Consider the following 18,853-nt stretch of genomic DNA (forward strand, 5'->3'; position numbering starts at 1 on the left):
AATCTTCCCAGACCGGGGCACGAACCCGTGTCCCCTGCATCGGCAGGCGGACTCTCAACCACTGTGCCACCAGGGAAGCCCCTGTTTTTTAATTATTTTTTTAAGTTACTATTTTTTTTATTTTTGGCTGTGCTGGGTCTTCATTGCTGTACGTGGGCTTTCTCTAGTTGCAGTGAGCAGGGGCTACTCTTAGTTGCAGTGCGTGGGCTTCTCATTGCGGTGGCTTCTCTTTTTTGCGGAGCACGGGCTCTAGGCACGCGGGCTTCAGTAGTTGTGGTGCCTGGGCTCTAGAGCGCAGGCTCAGTAGTTGTGGCGCACGGGCTTAGTTGCTCTGCGGCACGTGGGATCTTCCCAGACCAGGGCTTGAACCCGTGTCCCCTGCATTGGCAGGCATATTGTTAACCACTGTGCCACCAGGGAAGTCCCTGGATGGGTTCTGTTTTGATGGAAGGGTCAAACGTTTCTTTCCAAGTCTTAAGGATTCTTTTATGTAGTAGAGAAAGTATGGGGCAATTGGAGGCTCTCACGATGGGGAGACTTCCTCCAGTGAGGTATCGGGGCTTCCTTACCAGCCAGATGACATTTGAAACTCATCCTTATGTCTGTTGTTCTCCCTGAGGAGTCAGGCTGAGGACTTTGGGGCCCCCGGTTCCTGTCCTTGCTTTCCTGACATCCATCACTGGATGAATGGGTGCGAGAACACGTGTCCTTTCACATGAAGGCTTTGCTGCCTTCTCTCTGGTTCCCAGAAAGTTTAAGGAGATTGGCTGTTTTTTGAGAATGGAAGGAATCGCTGCCTCAGCCAGGTTCAGGAATCCACCCATGCAGGCCGGGGCTGCCTGAGGGGTTGCGGGGAAGCCCTGCACAAGCAAAGCAAGAGAACGTCCACTCCTCATTGGGAGAGCATTTGTGGAGAAAGTTCTCATCTTTGCCAGGCCCTTTGGCCTGTTATCCTAGGAGCAGGGTTTTGTAACTGGTAGCTGTCTAGAATCTGTGAGTCACTCACAGGGTAAGGAGTGGGAGAAGCCATGGCGGCTTCATTCCTCATGTGAAGAACGAAGCATCTCCGACTGCGGCCTGCCCCCTGCTGGTGGCTCAGAGTTTGCTCTCTAGACCAGTGCTGTCCAGTAGGAACACCTCAGAGCCACAGATTTAAATTGTTTAGTAGCCACGTTAAAAAAGTAAAAAGAGGTGAAATTAGTGTCACCAGTATATCTTATTTAACCCAGTATATCCATGTCCAAAGTACCACTTCAGCAGGTAATAAGTGATGAAATAATTACGATATTTTGGGGGGTTTTTGGTTTTTTTGGTACTAAGTCTGAGGAATCTAGTGTTTATTTTCTACTTATAGCCCCGTTTCAGGCAGCCAGTAGCCACACATGGCCAGTGACCACTATATCGGACAGCACAGCTCTAGACACCCTAATAAAAACTCAAAGCAGGGCTTCCCTGGTGGCGCAGTAGTTGGGAGTCCGCCTGCCGATGCAGGGGAAACGGGTTCGTGCCCCGGTCCGGGAAGATCCCACATGCCGTGGAGCGGCTGGGCCTGTGAGCCATGGCCACTGAGGCTGTGCGTCTGGAGCCTGTGCTCCGCAACGGGAGAGGCCACAGCAGTGAGAGGCCCGCGTACCGCAAAAAAAAACTCAAAGCAAATCAAGGTGGCACGTTTCCATTTCTGGCCACAAACATTTTGAGAGTATCAGTAACATCCCCTATCTAAAGTCAAGTCTCAGTAGGTTAAAAATGAGTGTTGAACCTGGAAAAACCATTCCAGAATCGAATTTGGGTGGTCAGAAAGTAAAACTTAAACCTTTACAATGGGCCCAGAGTAACCCTGATAAACGTGTGGGGTCAGCCATTTCCTTCTCTCCTGGACAGAGTGGCAGCTTGATCAACTAGGGCTGGGGCCTGAGGCCCTTGGGCAGCCCTTGGGTCCAAGCTGTGGTGCCACTTAGGACAGGGCCTTCATCCTCCTCTCCTGAAATGTCTGTGCTCTCGCTTCCACCCTTTTCTTCAGCTTTATTTTCTTGCTTCTTGGTGACGTTTCTGTCTGTCCAGATACATCAGCTTCCAACCACCCACTCTAGGTTTGAGACGTGCCTGCCTTTGGGGCTGTCAGTGACTGTAACGTGAGAGTGAGTGGCAAGAATAACACAGAGAATCCCCTCCACCTAGGTTCCTCTGTCAGCATTATTTTGCCCTATTTGCTTTATCACTTTGCTCTCGTTTATTTTTTTTCCTTGAGCCATTTGAAAATAAGTTGCATACATTATGGTTCTTTACCATTAAATCCTTCAGTTACTGTTTTATACATATACTGTTTTATAGTCAGGTTTGTCAAGGTATAGTTTGTATCCAGTCTAAAAAAAAAAAAGTGTCCCTGTTTAGTTCTGTTATTTTTTTTTTATTTTTTATTTTTTGGCTGTGCTGGGCATCATGCAGGATCTTAGTTCCCCAACCAGGGATTGAACCCATGCGCCCTGCAGTGGAAGCGCAGAGCTCTAACCACTGGACCACCAGGGAATTTTCCCTAGTTCTGTGAATTTTGACAAACACAGAGAGTCATGTGACCACCTCACAGTCTAGGTAGAGGAAATTCATTCTTTCATCCCCAAAACCCCTCCCCTTTTGTAATCAGTGCCTCTTCCATCTCCAGCCCCTGGAAACCACTGGTCTGTTTTCTGTCCCTGTAGTTTGCCTTTTCAAGAAAGTCATATAAATAGACGTATGGTATGTAGCTTCTAAACATGTGGGCGGTTTATATAGCCTTTTGTTTTTTGGTTTTTTATAAATTTATTTTTTTAATTGTTCACTTTGTTGGGTCTTCGTTGCTGTGCGTGGGATTTCTCTAGTTGTGGCGAGCGGGGTCTACTCTTCGTTGTGGTGCATGGGCTTCTCATTGCGGTGACTTCTCTTGTTGCGAGCACAGGCTCTAGGCGTGCAGGCTTCAGTGGTTGTGGCATGTGAGCTTCAGTGGTTGTGGCTCGTGGGCTCTAGAGTGCTGGCTCAGTAGTTGTGGCACACGGGCTTAGTTGCTCTGCGGCATGTGGGATCTTCCCGGACAAGGTCTCGAACCCGTGTCCCCTGCATTGGCAGGCGGATTCTTAACCACTGCGCCACCAGGGAAGCCCTATAATAGCCTTTTGAATCTGCCGTCTTTCATCCTGCATAAGGTGTTTGAAATTCATCCACATTGTTGCAAGTATTGATAGTTCATCACTGTTTGTTTTTGAGTAGTACTCCACCGTGTGGATGATCTGAGATTGTTTATCTAGTCACCAGTTGAAGAACATTTGATTTGTTATCAGTTTGGGGCAAAAGCTTAGATTTTTTTTTCTTTTTTTGTCCACGCCCTACAGGATCTTAGTTCGCCTGTAGGATCTTAGTTCCCCAACCAGGGATCGAACCCGCGTCCCCTGCAGTGGAAGCCCAGAGTCTTAACCACAGGACCACCGGGGAATTCCCGAAGCTTAGAATGTTTAACAAATGGACATGAGCTTATTTCTTATTTCCTTGGCCCATGAACCTTGGCCCACATGTCTATGTGTATCCACAGGTGTGGCCGTCCTTTTCCATTGAGAGGATGCCTTTGACTTTTGGAAACCTGAGAATCATTCAGAATCAGTCCTGGCGAGGGAGGTTATGGGACCCAGCAAGGCCCTGGTTGGGTGGTGTGAGGGAGCTCCTTGCTGCAGAGAGGCCCAGGAAGGGGCGCGTGGGAGTCTCTAGGGATAGATGTGCCGAAGGACTGCCTGGATGGTTTGGGTTCAGCTTTTCAGGGTGGGGGTGGGGTGTTGACACCTCCTAAGTGTCTTACGCATCAGTGCTCTGGGCTCTGATGCGATTCAGCCCTTGCTTTTGAAGCAGCACTTGCGGCCCAGTGTGGGTGGCGGGTGAAGAGACCAGTGCAGGGGGCCGGCTGGGTCCTGCGCGGGAGTCCTCGTCGGGGTGTCGTGGGATCTGCGTGAGGGGCGAGGGGGGCGAAGGCCTGGAGTGGGAGCCCGCGGTGAGGTGAGACTTCTCTCCAGCGTGGAAGGGGTGTGGAAGCCCCGATTGAGGGGCACAGTGGGGCAGCGGAAGTGACGGGACCCAGGGAGGTGAGTGTGAGAGAGAGGGGGCCCGCCTTGCCTGAGGACCGGAGATACGCTCGTAGGGGCTGTCTTGTGGGCCAGTGCTTCAGCTCGTTTGGTCATTGAATTCATTGTGTGGCCCTGTGTGCTGAGCACCGTGCGGGGCCGGGGACGGCAGTGGAAGGATCACCTCAGCCTCTGTCCCCCGCGCAGGGGCCATTGGCTGGGTGTTCCCGAGTGCTGAGCGGTACAGAGATGTGTGACCCTAGTCTCGGCGGCGAGGGGAGTGTGGCGCATTTGGTGGCTGGACCACGGCATCCCCTCCCTGGGCAGGGAGGAAGCTGTGGTCAAGTTTGTTCCTGTTTAATGAGGTATAACCTCCTCCTTAGGCTTTGCCTACACCTGAGGGCATTTCGTTGCCGTTGAAAGGAGCTAGCGGTGCAGGGCTTTGGCTCTGTGACCGGAGGGAGGGCGAGCGCCAGTGAGCCAGCCTCTGCCTGGCACGTACTAAAATCCCAGACTCCCAGAAGGGAAAGGGCTGTTCCACAGAAAGCATACTGTTTGTGCAAGTGGTTTAGACACAGGGAGCCCCTCTTAGCAGTCAGGGATTCCTGGGAACCCTCTCGAAATCCAGGTTCCCAGGTACCAGCCAAAGGCCAGCATTGCAAGCTGGCCTTCCAAGAGAAGCAGGCAGGCCTGCAGTGTTAACATCTGCCCAGGATCCTAATTGGTGAGACGTTCTGCTTGAATCCAGACTTTGGAATTGTCCACCTACCCTGTAACAGGCCTTATGGTGGGCCCTGCGGGTCTTGCCCTTGTGGAGTTGGTAGTCATCGGGCCAGGAATAAACAAAGATACAACTAAATGTAAAATCTCACAAAGCTTGGGCAGTGCTTTCAAGGGAGCTAATGGTGTTCCAGTCGTAAATACAGGAGACCTGGCCAGTCACTCTTGAGTTGACCTTTAATAAGAGACCCCAGCAATTGGGGGACACGGAGCCATACATTAAAAATGGAGGGGAAAACGAATGCCTGGGGAGAGGCCTGGTCCAGGCCAGGACCCTGCTGGGGAAAGAGCTTAGCTGTCCGCAGAACTGAAACAGAGCTGGGTGCTTAGGGTGGAGGAGTCCTCACACCATAGAAGGAAATGAAGCTTCCAGGGTGCTGTGAAGTCCTCCCCAGACACCCAGCCCTGCTGTCAGGCCCTGTGGGTCCTCGTAAGTGATTGGGTTTTGATTGCAAGTGTGGTGAGGGGCCCTTAAAATTCAAACAGAACAATGAACTTTTTTTTTTTATAAATTTACTTTTATTTATTTTTGGCTGCGTTGGGTCTTCATTGCTGTGCGTGGGCTTTCTCTAGTTGCGGTGAGCAGGGGCTACTCTTCATTGTAGTGCGCGGGCTTCTCATTGCGGTGGCTTCTTTTGTTGTGGAGCACGGGCTCTAGGCGTGAGGGCTCAGTTGTGGTGCACGGGCTCTAGAGCACAGGCTCAGTAGTTGTGGTGTATGGGCTTAGTTGCTCCACGGCATGTGAGATCTTCCCGGACCAGGGCTTGAACCCATGTCCCCTGCATTGGCAGGCGGATTAACCACTGCACCATCAGGGAAGCCCAGAACAATGAACTGTTAATCAGCCATGAAATAGATAAAATAGATGGTACAGCTACAACATGAGTGAACCTTGAAAATGTCATGGTAAGTGAAAGAAGCCAGTCACGAAAGGCCACGATATTATAGGATTTCGTTTCTATGAAATGTCCAGAATAGACAAATCCATAGAGACAGAAAGTAGGTGGTTGCCAGGGGCTGGGAGGGAGCAGGGCATGGGGAGTGACTGCTTAATGGGTGTGGAGTCTTCTTCGGTGGTGTTAGAACTAGATAGAGATTGGTGGTCACACAACATCGCGAATGTACTCAACGTCCTTGAATTGTCCACTTGAAAATGGTGAAATAGTACATGGTATGTTGCATGTGTTTTGCTGCCAAATAAGAATGGCTCCCCTGTCAGCTCTTCACCGAGAATGGATGCGGCAGTGGTATGGGGCGATGACTTTTGTGCCAGAGAGTCTTTGTGGTCATTGGCCTTATGCTGTAAGGCAGAGGTCCTCAACCTTTTTGGCATCAGGGACCAGTGTTGTGGAAGACAGTTTTTCCATGGACCCGGTTGGGGATGGGGGATGGTTTCAGGGTGATTCAAGCGCGTTGCATTTATTGTGCACTTTATTTCTGTTATTATTACATTGTAATATATAATGAAATAATTATACAACTCACCGTAATGCAGAATCAGTGGGAGCCCTGAGCTTGTTTTCCTGCAACTAGATGGTCCCATCTGGGGCTGATGGGAGACAGTGACACCCAAAGTGTGTTGCTTACGTCCAGTCTACTCCGCAAGATGCAGCTTAATTGTCACTTGCCACTCACGGATAGGGTTTTGATATGAGTCTGTAAACACCCGATTTATTATGGTCTCTGCAGTCAGACCTCTCTGCTAATGATGATCTGTATCTGCAGCCGCTCCCCAGCGCTAGCGTCACCGCCTCAGCTCCACCTCAGATCATCAGACGTTAGAGTCTCATAAGGAACGCACAGCCTAGGTCCCTTGCATGTGCGGTTCACAGTAGGGTTCGAGCTCCTATGAGAATCTAATGCCCCCGCTGATCTGACAGGAGGCGGAGCTCAGGCAGAAATGCAAGCAACGGGGAGCGGCTGTAAATACTGACGAAGCTTTGCTTTGCTTGCCCGCTGCTCACCTCCTGCTGTGTGGCCCGGTTCCTAACAGGCCACAGACCAGTACCAGTCCGTGGCCCTGGGGGTTGGGGACCACTGCTATAAGGCCCTCAGGGTATTGAAGAGTTATCCTCAGCAAATTCGGCTCTCAGCCCTGGAGGAGTGCATTCCAACCCGCCTCTGCTGCTCACCTCCTGCTGTGTGGCCCGGTTCCTAACAGGCCACAGACCAGTACCAGTCCGTGGCCCCGGGGGTTGGGGACCACTGCTATAAGGCCCTCAGGGTATTGAAGAGTTATCCTCAGCAAATTCGGCTCTCAGCCCTGGAGGAGTGCATTCCAACCCGCCTCCTCCCCTGTCCTGACTCTCACTGTTTCGTCCTTCCTGGCCCGCAGATGTTGGCTGATGACGCAGAGGCGGGCGCCGAGGACGAGAAGGAGGTTGAGGAGCTGAAGAAGCAGGGCATCAACCCCCTGCCCAAACCACCCCCTGGCGTGGGCCTCCTGCCCACCCCGCCCCGCCCACCTGGGCCCCCGGCCCCGACCTCTCCGAATGGCCGGCCCATGCAGGGTGGCCCCCCGCCCCCGCCCCCGCCCCCGCCTCCGCCCCCCGGCCCCCCTCAGCTGCCCATGCCCGTGCACGAGCCGCTGTCCCCACAGCAGCTGCAGCAGCAGCAGGACATGTACAACAAGAAGATCCCCTCCTTGTTTGAGATCGTGGTGCGGCCCACAGGACAGCTGGCTGAGAAACTGGGTGTGAGGTGAGTGCCTGGGGGCTTTTCTGGGCTCAGCCAGGCTCCTCTGTGCCGGGCCCTGTGGCCTGGAACCTAACCAGGCCAGCATCCTGCCTCTCTCCAAAGCCCTCAGAGGCCTGGTCTGGAGCCCTCTGTTGCTCAACCATGAGCAGGCCTCTGTGTCTCCTCAGGGATGTGGCTGCCACCCTTCCTCTGCAGCCCCTCTCATGGGCACCATTTTCTCCTTCCAGGTTCCCTGGACCTGGAGGACCCCCAGGGCCGATGGGCCCCGGGCCCAACATGGGACCCCCGGGGCCGATGGGGGCCCCGATGCATCCTGACATGCATCCCGACATGCACCCGGACATGCACCCTGACATGCATCCGGACATGCACCCCGACATGCCAATGGGCCCTGGCATGAATCCTGGCCCGCCCATGGGACCTGGCGGCCCTCCAATGATGCCCTATGGTCCTGGAGACTCCCCACATTCTGGAATGATGCCCCCCATCCCACCAGCCCAGAACTTCTATGAAAACTTTTACCAGCAGCAAGAGGGCATGGAGATGGAGCCAGGACTCATTGGGGACGCAGGTATGCAGGGCTCAGGGTGGGGGCCAGCCGGGGCTGCCGGGGTCTGCACAGTGGAATGTAGTCAGGAAGATGTGGTTTTTCTTCCTTGGTCTGAGTCTTTGAAAACATGAATCCAACTCCATCTCTGTCCCGTGAGTGGTTGAACGTTTTCAGTGATGTGGGATTCATTACCCTGTTGAGCCCAGGAGGAGTGTTATGATCACCATCACTATAACTTATTTAATTTCTGTAAGTTTTGCTTGGTGTGTGTGGAGTGGGAGCTTGGGAAGTTAGAGGGATGGGTGTGGAATGGCGTGGAACCTCAAGGCTGAGGTGCCCTCCACCAAAGTGGCCTCCTTCCGGGATGGTTCTTGGCTTGGAGCTCCCTTGCGACTCTGCTTGTTCTGTCCCCAAGGCTGACCATCTTCCTTCCTCCTTTCCTTCCTTTCTTACAAAACGAGAACATGTGTTGGTAACAAACTAAACGTCCGACAGCCGGGTGCTTGGACGGCGGCCGCACCAGTCGGAGGAGGTGCAGCCGCAGAAGGACGCGAGGTGTCATTGCTGCCGGGGGCCAGGCGTGCTGCGAGGCGTGGGGTCGGAGCAAGCACAGCACGTAGTCCTTGCCTTAACTGCCTTTGAGTGGAGGGAAACCGACAGGAAGTGTGTAAACAAGGGCGTCAGCTCATTTCGGCATTGGTCATTGCTGGCGGTGAAATGGGGCACCGTGTGAGGGTGACGGGTGGAGGCCGGGCCGGCTGGGTGCGTCACAGCCAACAGAGGCCTGTCTGAGAGGTGAAGGCTGGGAGGGAGTCGTGGGCTTGGCTTAGGTGACAGCTGCAGCAGGTACGGAGGCCTCAGCCAGTCACCTTGTTTGTGGAAAACAAAGGTGTCCATGTGGCTTGGCAAGAGAGGACGGGGGAGAGAAGTCCCAGCACACAGGACCCTGCGGGCCATGGCGAGGTGGACTCGGTGGAAGAGTGACGGGGATAGTGGAGGAACGCAAGGGCGATGGATGCTAGTAGGGGCCGGAGGGGAATCTTGGAAGCTTGTGGGCTGCCCTTGAGTCGCCCTGGGCAGAGGTGAGGTGGGTGGCAGCCGGGAGAGGACAGGGAGCAGCAGGGCTAGGTTTAGAGGTGGAGCCATAGGGCCAATGTGACGGGGCGGCAGGGGCGGATGGGGATGCCAGCTGCGGGGCAGAGTCGCTCTGGGTGTTCATGCCGAGCCAGGTTGGGGCAGGGCAGCACTGCTGCTTTGGCCACAGTAAGCATGAGGGGCCCCTTTGACAGCCGCGCAGACATCAGGAAGCTGAGCAGGCTGGAGGTCAGTGTGAGCATCTTTGGCATCTCAGTAGTGTTGAGAGGCATGAGAGCAGGTGTTTGGGGCAGGGAGCCAGGGGAGTGACATATTCTCCAGTGAGAAAAGCAGGCGACCTCAGGGGGCTTCCTCCCCCTTTAAAGAACGTGTATGAAACGTGCATGGAAAAGGTCTGGGTGGGGAAGAAAACCCGAAAGTCTGTCAAGCTGATAACAGTTGGTATCTCTGGAGTAATTCACTCTAATGCCCACATCATGAAATCTACCTTTTTAGTACTATTCAGTTGTTTTTAATATATTGAAAATAACAGAACCGTCAGGTAATTCACTCTTGAATTCCATGCAGGGGGGACTGGGTGGGACCGTTGTTTAAGGAGTGTCCCCAACTCGGAGCCAGGGTGTGGCTCAGAGCAGACTCGCCCATCAAGTTCACATGTTATGAAGTTCAGGGGCTAGAAGAAAGTGACCTTTCACTTTATGCTTTATACACTTTGTGTGTGACGTATTTGCAGATTTAATCACTTTAATCCTGAAAGTTCAGTTTAAGTTACGGATTCACTTTCTTGGTAGTGCTGGCCACATTTTGGCTGCTCAGTAGGGGAGCCACATCACACGGTGCAGACAGGGGAGATTTCATCGTGGCAGAACGTTCGTTCTGTGGGACAGTGCTAACTGGATTTTGTCTCCGACCCACACACGCGCACGCGCACACACACTAGTCTCCAGGCGTGTTGTTGAAGATGTGCCCACGGTGTTCCCCTCGTCTTTGGCTCTGACTTGGGTAGCATTTGTGAAGGGAGGTGGCTAGTGCCGGGCGCCTGCCCGCCCTTCAGGAATGAAGGCAAGCCCTTCCGCCTTGTGCTTCCTAGATGCTGTGTGGGAGAAACACCCCCGACCCCGTCCCTCTCATAAACGTTTGTGGAGTTAGGAACCCATAAAGGGAGGACGAGGAGGAATCACCAGTCAGCCTCTGGGTTGACATGTAGCCATAGCAACATTGTGGTGTATTTTCTTCTCTTCTTTACTAGTCTTTGTTTACCATGGTTGAACTCATATTCTGAGCTTACTGAGAGATTAGGGTGTGTTTTTCTTTATTGATTATTTATTTAAAGAAATCATAAAATTAATGCTCATCAAGAGTAATTAAAACAGATCAGAAATGTGTGGAGTAAAAAGTGAAAGATCCCTCAGCCCCTCTCTCCTGTTCTCATCCCCAGAGGGACTGTTTTCTGTCTGTCTTTTCAAGCCTTTTCTTTGTGTTTTACAAACATCTGTACGACATTCCGTCCTGTTTTCACCTCATGAGCATTTGCCCATGTCACTAAACCTCACCGTGAGCCCCGTTCTCAGTGGCTGCATCCTAGGTGGGACCCTCCCCGCCCCCACTGGCTGCTCCGTCCTCTGTTGCTGGGCTTTCCGCGGGGCCCCTCCTGGGGAGGGTAGGAAGGGACGGGCTACACATTCTCACCCATCGCCATCCGGGGTTGGTTTTCCAGTTAAGGGCATGGGTGGGTCGGAGTTGGTGCCGTGAGGCCCTTCCCGACATGAGCCCTCGGTTCTTCCCTGCCACAGAGGACTACGGGCGCTACGACGAGCTGCCGGGGGGGCCGGGGGAGCCCCTCTTCCCCGAGCGCCCTCTGGAGCCCGACAGCCTCCCTGAGGGGGGGCCCCCAGGCCGGCCGAAGCCGGGCGCCGCTGTCCCCGACTTCCTGCCCTCGGCCCAGAGGGCCCTGTACCTGAGGATCCAGCAGAAGCAGCAGGAGGAGGAGGAGAGAGCGAGGAGGCTGGCTGAGCGCAGCAAGCAGGACCGGGAGAGTGAGGAAGGCACGTGTCCTCCCCAGGGGCGGGGGCTTCCCTGACGGGCGCAGCCCCCCGGGCCGCCGCGCAGGGCAGAGGTGGGGAGCACCTAGGTCGGGTTTTGTGTCAGAAAGGGACCTGTGGCCGGGGAGGACCCCTGCCCAGGGCTGTGAAGCTGCTGGGGCCGCTTCATGTCCCTGAGAAAGTTAGACGTCGGGGCTGCCCTTCTGTGTCATGGGGTTCGGGAGAGACCCTGATCCCATCGAGGAGGAAGGTGGGCTGGTCCCTGCAGGAGACAGCAGGCAATAGGGTTCACCCCCTGCACCCTTACAGAGGAGGCTGTAGGAAGATTCTCAGTCCCCCTTTCCCCAGACCATGTTCTCGGGAAGCCAACAGATGAGAACTAGTCATCGACATAAACCAGTAATAATCACAGGCACAGCTGCCAAGTCTCAGGTGCCGTGCAGTGACCTGATGGTGTCCACCCCAGGGTGAAAGGGAGTGGACAAAAACGGTATCTAGAACCTGAAGCCAGAGGCCATGGGTGGCCCTGACCAGAGCCGAGGAGCAAGTGGGACAGTGAGAACAGGGGACAGCCCCCTCCCCTAGGGGCTCTGGTTGCACCTGCCTAGAAAGTTGGACATGGGCTAGCTTCTGAGTCTGCCCACCTGGCCCCGCCTCTTATCAGCTGGTGACTGCCCTGCCCTGGGTCGCGGGAACGTCTTGAGGGGCCTGGGAGGCACGTGTCTGTGAGCCCCAAGCGCAGTGAGAGCCAAGGCAGCAGTAGCTGCTCACAGGCACCAGAGCCAGGCCTGCCGTGCTGGGCCTGAACCTGCCCAGGAGGTGAGGAGGTGACGGCAGAGCCCTGGGCTCCGAGTCTGAGCTCAACCCTGGCTCCGCCCCCTATCTTATGGCACTGTCTGTGCCTCTGTTTTTCTCAAATGGGCGTGATGATAACGCTATATCCTGGGTGTTTGTGACAAATAAGACAAAGCACTTAGAATGGTGCCGGTACGCAGGGAAAGGTCCATAAACGATAGCCAGAGACCTGCCAAGCTCGGTGCTTGGCCTGCCTGAGCTCACTGGCTCTTCGTGGCATCCTGTGGTGGGGATGGGGTGTTGTAAGAGAGGAGAAACCGAGGTTCTGAGAGGTAAGAGTCAGGGGAGTGGGCTGCCATGGGGTCCAAGAGGGCTGGTGGTGGATGTGGTGGCCACTCACCCTCTCCCTGCTCCTTTCTGCTTTTTCTCAGGTGACCCTGGAAACTGGTACTCAAGTGATGAGGATGAGGGTGGGAGCAGCGTCACCTCCATCCTGAAGACCCTGAGGCAGCAGACGTCTAGCCGACCCCAGGCTTCCATCGGGGAGCTGAGCAGCAGCGGGCTGGGGGACCCCCGCCTCCAGAAGGGACACCTCACGGGAGGGCGGCTGGCTGACCCCCGCCTCAGCCGGGACCCCAGACTTAGCCGCCACGCCGAGGCTTCCAGCACTTCAGGCCCAGGTGACACAGGACCCTCTGACCCTCGACTGGCTCGCTCCCTGTCCACCCCAAAGCCCGAAGGCGGCCTTCATTCCAGCCCCGCAGGACCCAGTGGCTCCAAGGGGTCTGGGCCACCCCCTGCAGAAGAGGAGGAAGGGGAACGGGCCCTTCGGGAGAAGGCTGTGAACATTCCCCTGGACCCCCTCCCTGGGCACCCACTGCGGGACCCGCGCTCGCAGCTGCAGCAGTTCAGCCACATCAAGAAGGATGTGACCCTGAGCAAGCCGAGCTTTGCCCGCACTGTGCTCTGGAACCCTGAGGACCTGATCCCCCTGCCCATCCCCAAGCAGGATGCAGTGCCCCCCGTCCCCGCGGCCCTGCAGTCCATGCCTGCCCTGGATCCCAGGCTGCACCGCACCACCACCTCGGGCCCCCCCAACCCCCGGCAGCGCCCAGGCACCTCTACAGATCCCAGCACATCTGGCTCCAGCCTGCCTGACTTTGAGCTCCTCTCTCGCATCCTCAAGACTGTCAATGCCACTGGCCCCTCGGCGGCCCCTGGCCCCGGTGACAAGCCCAGTGACCCCCGAGTGCGGAAGACACCCACTGACCCCCGGCTGCAGAAACCAGCAGACCCTGCTGCCTCCTCCCGGGCAGCCAAGCCTGGCCCCACCGAAGCTCCCTCTCCAGCTGCCAGCCCCAGTGGGGAGTCCTCCCCGCCAGCCACCGCCCCTTATGACCCCCGCGTGCTGGCAGCCGGCGGCCTGGGCCAGGGCAGCGGGAGTGGGCAGAGCAGCGTGCTGAGCGGCATCAGCCTCTATGACCCCAGGACTCCCAGCACGGGTGGCAAAGCTGCAGAGCCGGCCGCTGATGCCGGCACCCAGCCCAGGGGCCCTGAGGGCAACGGCAAGAGCTCCGCCGCCAAGGCCAAGGAACCCCCGTTTGTGCGCAAGTCCGCCCTGGAGCAGCCCGAATCGGGGAAGTCCGGGGCAGATGGGGCCGCAGCCACGGCCACAGACAGGTACAACAGTTACAACCGGCCCCGGCCCAAGGCCGCTGTGGCCCCCGCCGCCGCCACGGGCGCCCCGCCAGCAGAGGGCGCCCCGCCCCAGCCCGGCGTGCACAACCTCCCGGTGCCCACCCTCTTCGGGACCGTGAAACAGGCACCCAAGACGGGCTCCGGAAGCCCATTTGCTGGCAACAGCCCGGCCCAAGAGGGTGAGCAGGACGCTGGGTCCCTGAAAGATGTTTTTAAAGGCTTTGACCCCACCGCCTCCCCCTTTTGCCAGTAGTGTTAAGCCGGAGTCGAGCGCTCCCTGCACCCCTCCCTTCCCAGGGCAATATTTAAGGGCAGCAACCAGAGCTGGGGACTTGGGGGGAGGGGGAGGGGGTCTGGGTGCTCTTTCTTTTCTTTTGTCCTATTCTTTTTTCTTTTCTCCCCCCCCCCTTTTTTTTTAAAGTAGTACTTTCTTTGAAACATGAATTGTATATAACCATCTTTAACTTCCGGTCAGTGCTGCGGGGCTCCTAGGCTCCCATCAAGAAAACCTACATGTGCATGTGTACAGTTGCGAGTCCCCTGGGCCTCAGCCTCAGCTGGCACTCCGCCTGGCCTGGCCAGGCCTGATTTTTCAGGGACTCCTTAAAGGCTGGGGCTCCAGTTTGGTGGCTGGGGGTCTGGTGGGTTTTCTGGGCAAAGCTTGGCCCCTCCCCCATCCTACCCCCCCACCAGGACAAAGGGAACAGCAGGCGTCGAGAAGGCACTGAGCGCTGCTCACCCTGTGGTGCATGAGCAAGAAGAGACGGAGCCGAGATGGTGGGCAGGACCCGCATGGAAGCAGGTCTAGGCATTTCTGCGTCTCCTCTGCAGTGTGCAGGCCGTGATGACCCGCTTCAGGGGCCAGCGGAAGTGAGAAAGTGTCAAGGCAGAAGGAAAAGAGCCTTCGGAAGCTGCCTGGGCGGAGAAGCAAAGCCCTTGTCCACTGCTGTCCCACCTGGGTTCACAAACCGGTCTCCCTGCCAGCCTCCGTCCAGAGGTCATCCCAGAGCAAACCAGCGCCCTCCAGCCTGCGACAGGAGACTCCGGGTGAGAAGTGGACCTGGAGTCGGCGAGGCTGGTGTGGCCAGGAGCTGCCTGCGAGAGGCCGAGCGTGCGCTTTCCGTCGGCCCATCCCGTCCTGTCGTGTCCCGGCCGTGCCTTCCCCCCCGTGCTGGGCTCTGTCCTGGGCTCAGAAGGCAAAGCGCCCAGTGAGCCGGCCCCGGCCCTCTGGGGACAGCTCAAGGATCCATGGCACGGCCACGCCATCAGTCTCCTGACGGAGGGATCCCTGGGTGGTTCTCGGCAAAGTGTTTTGCTTTCTCCGCTTTCTTCACACCTCCTTGCACCATATTTTTAGGGCCCGTGGTTTTGGTGTGTTTGGTTTTCTTCCAAGCCGACAGATGCATGGGTTCGAGGCGTGTACAGAGTTGGATTTGTGGCTACTTCCGGGAGGGGGCCTGAGGACACGGTGGGAGACTAGCCAGGGCAGGGTGTGGGCTGCGGGGCCCTCTCCAGGAGAGGGACTGGGACCCCCCCACTGTGGGCAGGGGCCGTGGGACCCAAAGCCTGTATCCTCCTCTCCTCATCCGGCTGAGCCGGGAAGGGAGCATAGATGCCTGCCCAGGCTCCCCCTGACCTCCCCCAAGACCCTGGCTGAGGTCCCATCCTGTCCACAGAGCCCCAGAGGAGGTCCACCCCGTGGACGTGGCCTGAGGGGAACCGGGCGAGGCCTGTGCGGCCGGGGCTCCCTCCCGCCTGTGTGCCGGTACTTGCCAGCCGTCTCCCGCCTTTTTCCTCCTCATCCCACCGTCTCAGCCACCTCGCTTAAGAGCCCTGACTCTTTCTTACTAATAATGAGGAAACGTGGTGTCCCAGCCAAAGGGTTCCCCCTCCCACCTCCTCGGGGTAGGAGGTTAAAGAGGGTTCAATACCAAACGCCCTGCCCCAGAAGAGAAATAGTCATTGAGTTTGGGGCCGGAAGCAAGGGCGGGAGAGGCAGTGCGCCATGATCAGGTTGGTTTGGTTTGTCTTTGTGTCTTTTTATTTTGTTTTAAACAATCATCAGTGAGGTTTTTCTTCAGCCACCAGTGTTGGCCTTGAAGCAGAGGGCTGCAGCCCTTAGTTAGTGTTTGTAAAATAAGAAAGAATACACAGTGTGGCTGTGGTTGGGTTTTTTTTTCCCTCCTCTGAGAATTTTTTTTATAAAAGCAAAATTAAATACTTTTTTAAAACTGAAATCTGTGGATGAAATAGAAGCTGGAACCCTCCTCTTGGAATATTCAGCCTAAGAACCTCATGGGACTATGAATTCACCCGAAATTTTCATTTGCCATCAGGCTGAGCTTTTAAAGAAAAATTGTTCTCTAACCAGGATTGTAACAAAAGTGTAAATACTATTTCAGAGTTGAAAGTTGATGGTGCAAATATGTATATAACGTACTGTATTTTTACAATGATCGTCGCATGACTCTATTCCAACCCCTTTTTGTACTCCATATCTGTCTTCCAGAAACATCACCTGCCCTTTCTCCTGTGGTCTCTTAATCCAATAATTGTATTACTGCCATTAAAGGATGCAGTTATTTTAAAAACCCTGTGGGTCTTGTTTCTCCGTGCTGCCCCCACCATCCCTTGTCCCAGAAATGACAGGGCGGGGGTGAAACCTTGAAACCAGGGTCTCTTCTCAGTGGCCAGTCCCAGGGTGACATTCATGATGACACTGTGGGAATGGTGCCTCCCAACAGCTTCAGCTTCCCTTAGCGGCTGACGACTGCATTCCACAGTTCCTGAGCTCTGGCTCCGGGCCAGTCTCGGCCTTTAAGGACACAGGTGGCCCACACAGGCATGGTCCTGCCCCCCGCAGAGATCACAGAAGAGGCCAGTGATGAACTCAGGACAACTGGGCTGGCTTCTAGGGATGAGAAACGGGAGCCCTCTAACTGCTGTAGACTGTGTCTCCTCAAAATTTAAATGTTGAAACCTAGTCGCCCAATGCAATGGTGTTTGGAGGTGGGGCCTTTGGGAAGTGATGAGGTCAGGATGAAACCCTTACGAATGGGGTTAGTGCCCTTATAAAAAATGAGACCCCACAGAGTGTCTTTGCCCCTTCCACCGTGTGAAGATGTGGCAAGAAGACAGCCATCTGGGAACCAGGAAGAGGCTCTTCACCAGACAGACACTGAATCTTCTGGCACTTGATCTTGGCCTTCTAGTCTCCAGAACTGTGGTATTTTGTTATAGCAGCCCCAGTGGACTCAGACATTACCCACTTGTTAACCAGGGGTCTTCTCTGGGGAAGCCGCACTCGGCGAGGGTGAGAAGGGAGCAGGACTTGGCCTGGAGAGTAGCCATGTCTTCTTTGGACTTACTTTGGTTTCTGTGTTTCAATGGGCCTCTATTAATTTTCCATGGCTGCCATATAAATTATAGAAGCCAAGTGGTTTAGAACAGGGACTCGGCGGCGGGGGGGGGGGGGAACAAAACAAAACAACAACAGGAACTTGCTACATTACAGTCCTGGAAGTCAGAAGCGTGACACGTCTCACTCGGCTAAAATCTAACGGTTGCCAGGGCTGCCTGCCTTTCTGGAAGAACAGGGAGATTCTGTTTACGTGCTTTTTTTCAGCTTGTGGAGGCCACCCACCCACCTTGCCTCGTGGCCCTCTTCTGTCTGCAAAGCCAGCAATGTCACGTCTCTGGCCCTTCTTCCATTGTCACATCTTTCTCTGACCACAGCTGGGAAAGGTTCTCTGCTTTTAAAGACCCATGTGATTAGATTGGGTAATCCAGGATCATCTCCTCATCTCAAGATCCTTCATCACATATGCCGAGTCACTTTTGCCATGTAAATTACATATTCATGGGTTCTGGGATAAAAACATGGACATTGGGCTTCCCTGGTGGTGCAGTGGTTGAGAGTCCGCCTGCCGATGCAGGGGACACGGGTTCGTGCCCCGGTCCGGGAGGATCCTGCATGCTGCGGAGCGGCTGGGCCCGTGAGCCATGGCCACTGAGCCTGCGCGTCCGGAGCCTGTGCTCCGCAACGGGAGAGGCCACAACAGTGAGAGGACCGCGTGCCGCAAAAAAAAAAAAAAAAAAAAAAAAAAAAGAAAACATGGACATCTTTGGGGAGCCGTCCTGCCCTTTAATGGCGATCCCTTACTGAGGTGGCACATGGGAGGAGAAGGTGGTCTCGGAAGGGGCTGAGTGCAGCTTTGGACGCGGAGCTCTGCACTGCAGGCCGTGAGAGGCCCCTCCACAGAGCTGGTCATCAAAGCTGCAGGAACGGATGGCGTCACTCGGGAAGCACATGGAGCTCTGAGCAGCATTGCTGTTGGAGGAAGAAATGGAAACTGAAATGGGACAGGAGTGGCCATCAAGCATCGGCTGGTGAGTGGGGCTGAGAGCCTTCCGATGGGACGTTGGGAACAGCAAAGAATGCCAGGTGATCCGCGGGTGCCTGCCCTGCCCCACCACCTAGATCTTACAAGTGTGAACATTTACTGTACTTGCTTCATCATACATTTAGCCAACTGTCCATCCCTCCACCCACCCATACATCATATTTTTGTTTTCTTTGTTTTGTTTTCTTTGCTTTGCATGTGGGACCTTAGTTCCCTGACCAGGGATCGAAACCGTGCTCCCTGCAGTGGAAGCGCGGGGTCTTAACCACTGGACCTCCAGGGAAGTCCCATATTTTTGGATGCATTTCAAAATAAGTTCCAGACATCAGAACACCCTAAATTCTGCAACGTGTATCATTAACCAGAGTTCAGTATTTATTTACGTTCCCTTTTTTTTTAAGGTGGAATTTCCATATCATGAAATGCACAAATCTTACATGTACACTCGTGGAGTTTTCAGAAATGCATCCATCTAGGTACCCCAAACCCCTATGAATCTAGAGAACAAAGTTCCCTCATGCCCCTTCCTGGTCATTCCCTGCTTTTACCCTCCCATGGGCAACCACTCTTCTGGTTTCTTTCCTTCTTAGATTACTCCTGCATCCAAGTAATCTTGGATGGTCGGTGCCTATATCGGCAGCTCATTGCTTTCATAGCGGTGTAGTGCCCCCTTGGACGGTGGACCACAATCACTCCCTCACCTGCTGAGGGATA

At 55.0% G+C, this 18,853-nt stretch overlaps 1 protein-coding gene across 6 annotated transcripts in view; it reads left to right on the forward strand.

Moving 5' to 3' along the window:
- ZC3H4 (zinc finger CCCH-type containing 4) overlaps positions 1-16,327 on the forward strand; it is a 42,300-nt gene extending 25,973 nt beyond the window's left edge. For 5 of the 6 annotated variants that reach the window (XM_060083774.1, XM_060083775.1, XM_060083779.1 and 2 more), the window contains 4 exons: positions 7,195-7,559; positions 7,784-8,127; positions 10,995-11,246; positions 12,470-16,327. In XM_060083774.1, the coding sequence (XP_059939757.1) occupies positions 7,195-7,559; positions 7,784-8,127; positions 10,995-11,246; positions 12,470-13,989 (2,481 nt within the window). In that variant the 3' untranslated portion in view covers positions 13,990-16,327. The remainder of the gene's footprint in view (positions 1-7,194; positions 7,560-7,783; positions 8,128-10,994; positions 11,247-12,469) is intronic. The other variant, XM_060083780.1, reaches the window with a different exon arrangement.
- The last annotated feature ends 2,526 nt before the right edge of the window (positions 16,328-18,853 follow it).

The sequence above is a fragment of the Mesoplodon densirostris genome, chromosome 19 (assembly GCF_025265405.1).
Source record: "Mesoplodon densirostris isolate mMesDen1 chromosome 19, mMesDen1 primary haplotype, whole genome shotgun sequence".
Classification (NCBI taxonomy): Eukaryota; Metazoa; Chordata; class Mammalia; order Artiodactyla; family Ziphiidae; genus Mesoplodon; species Mesoplodon densirostris.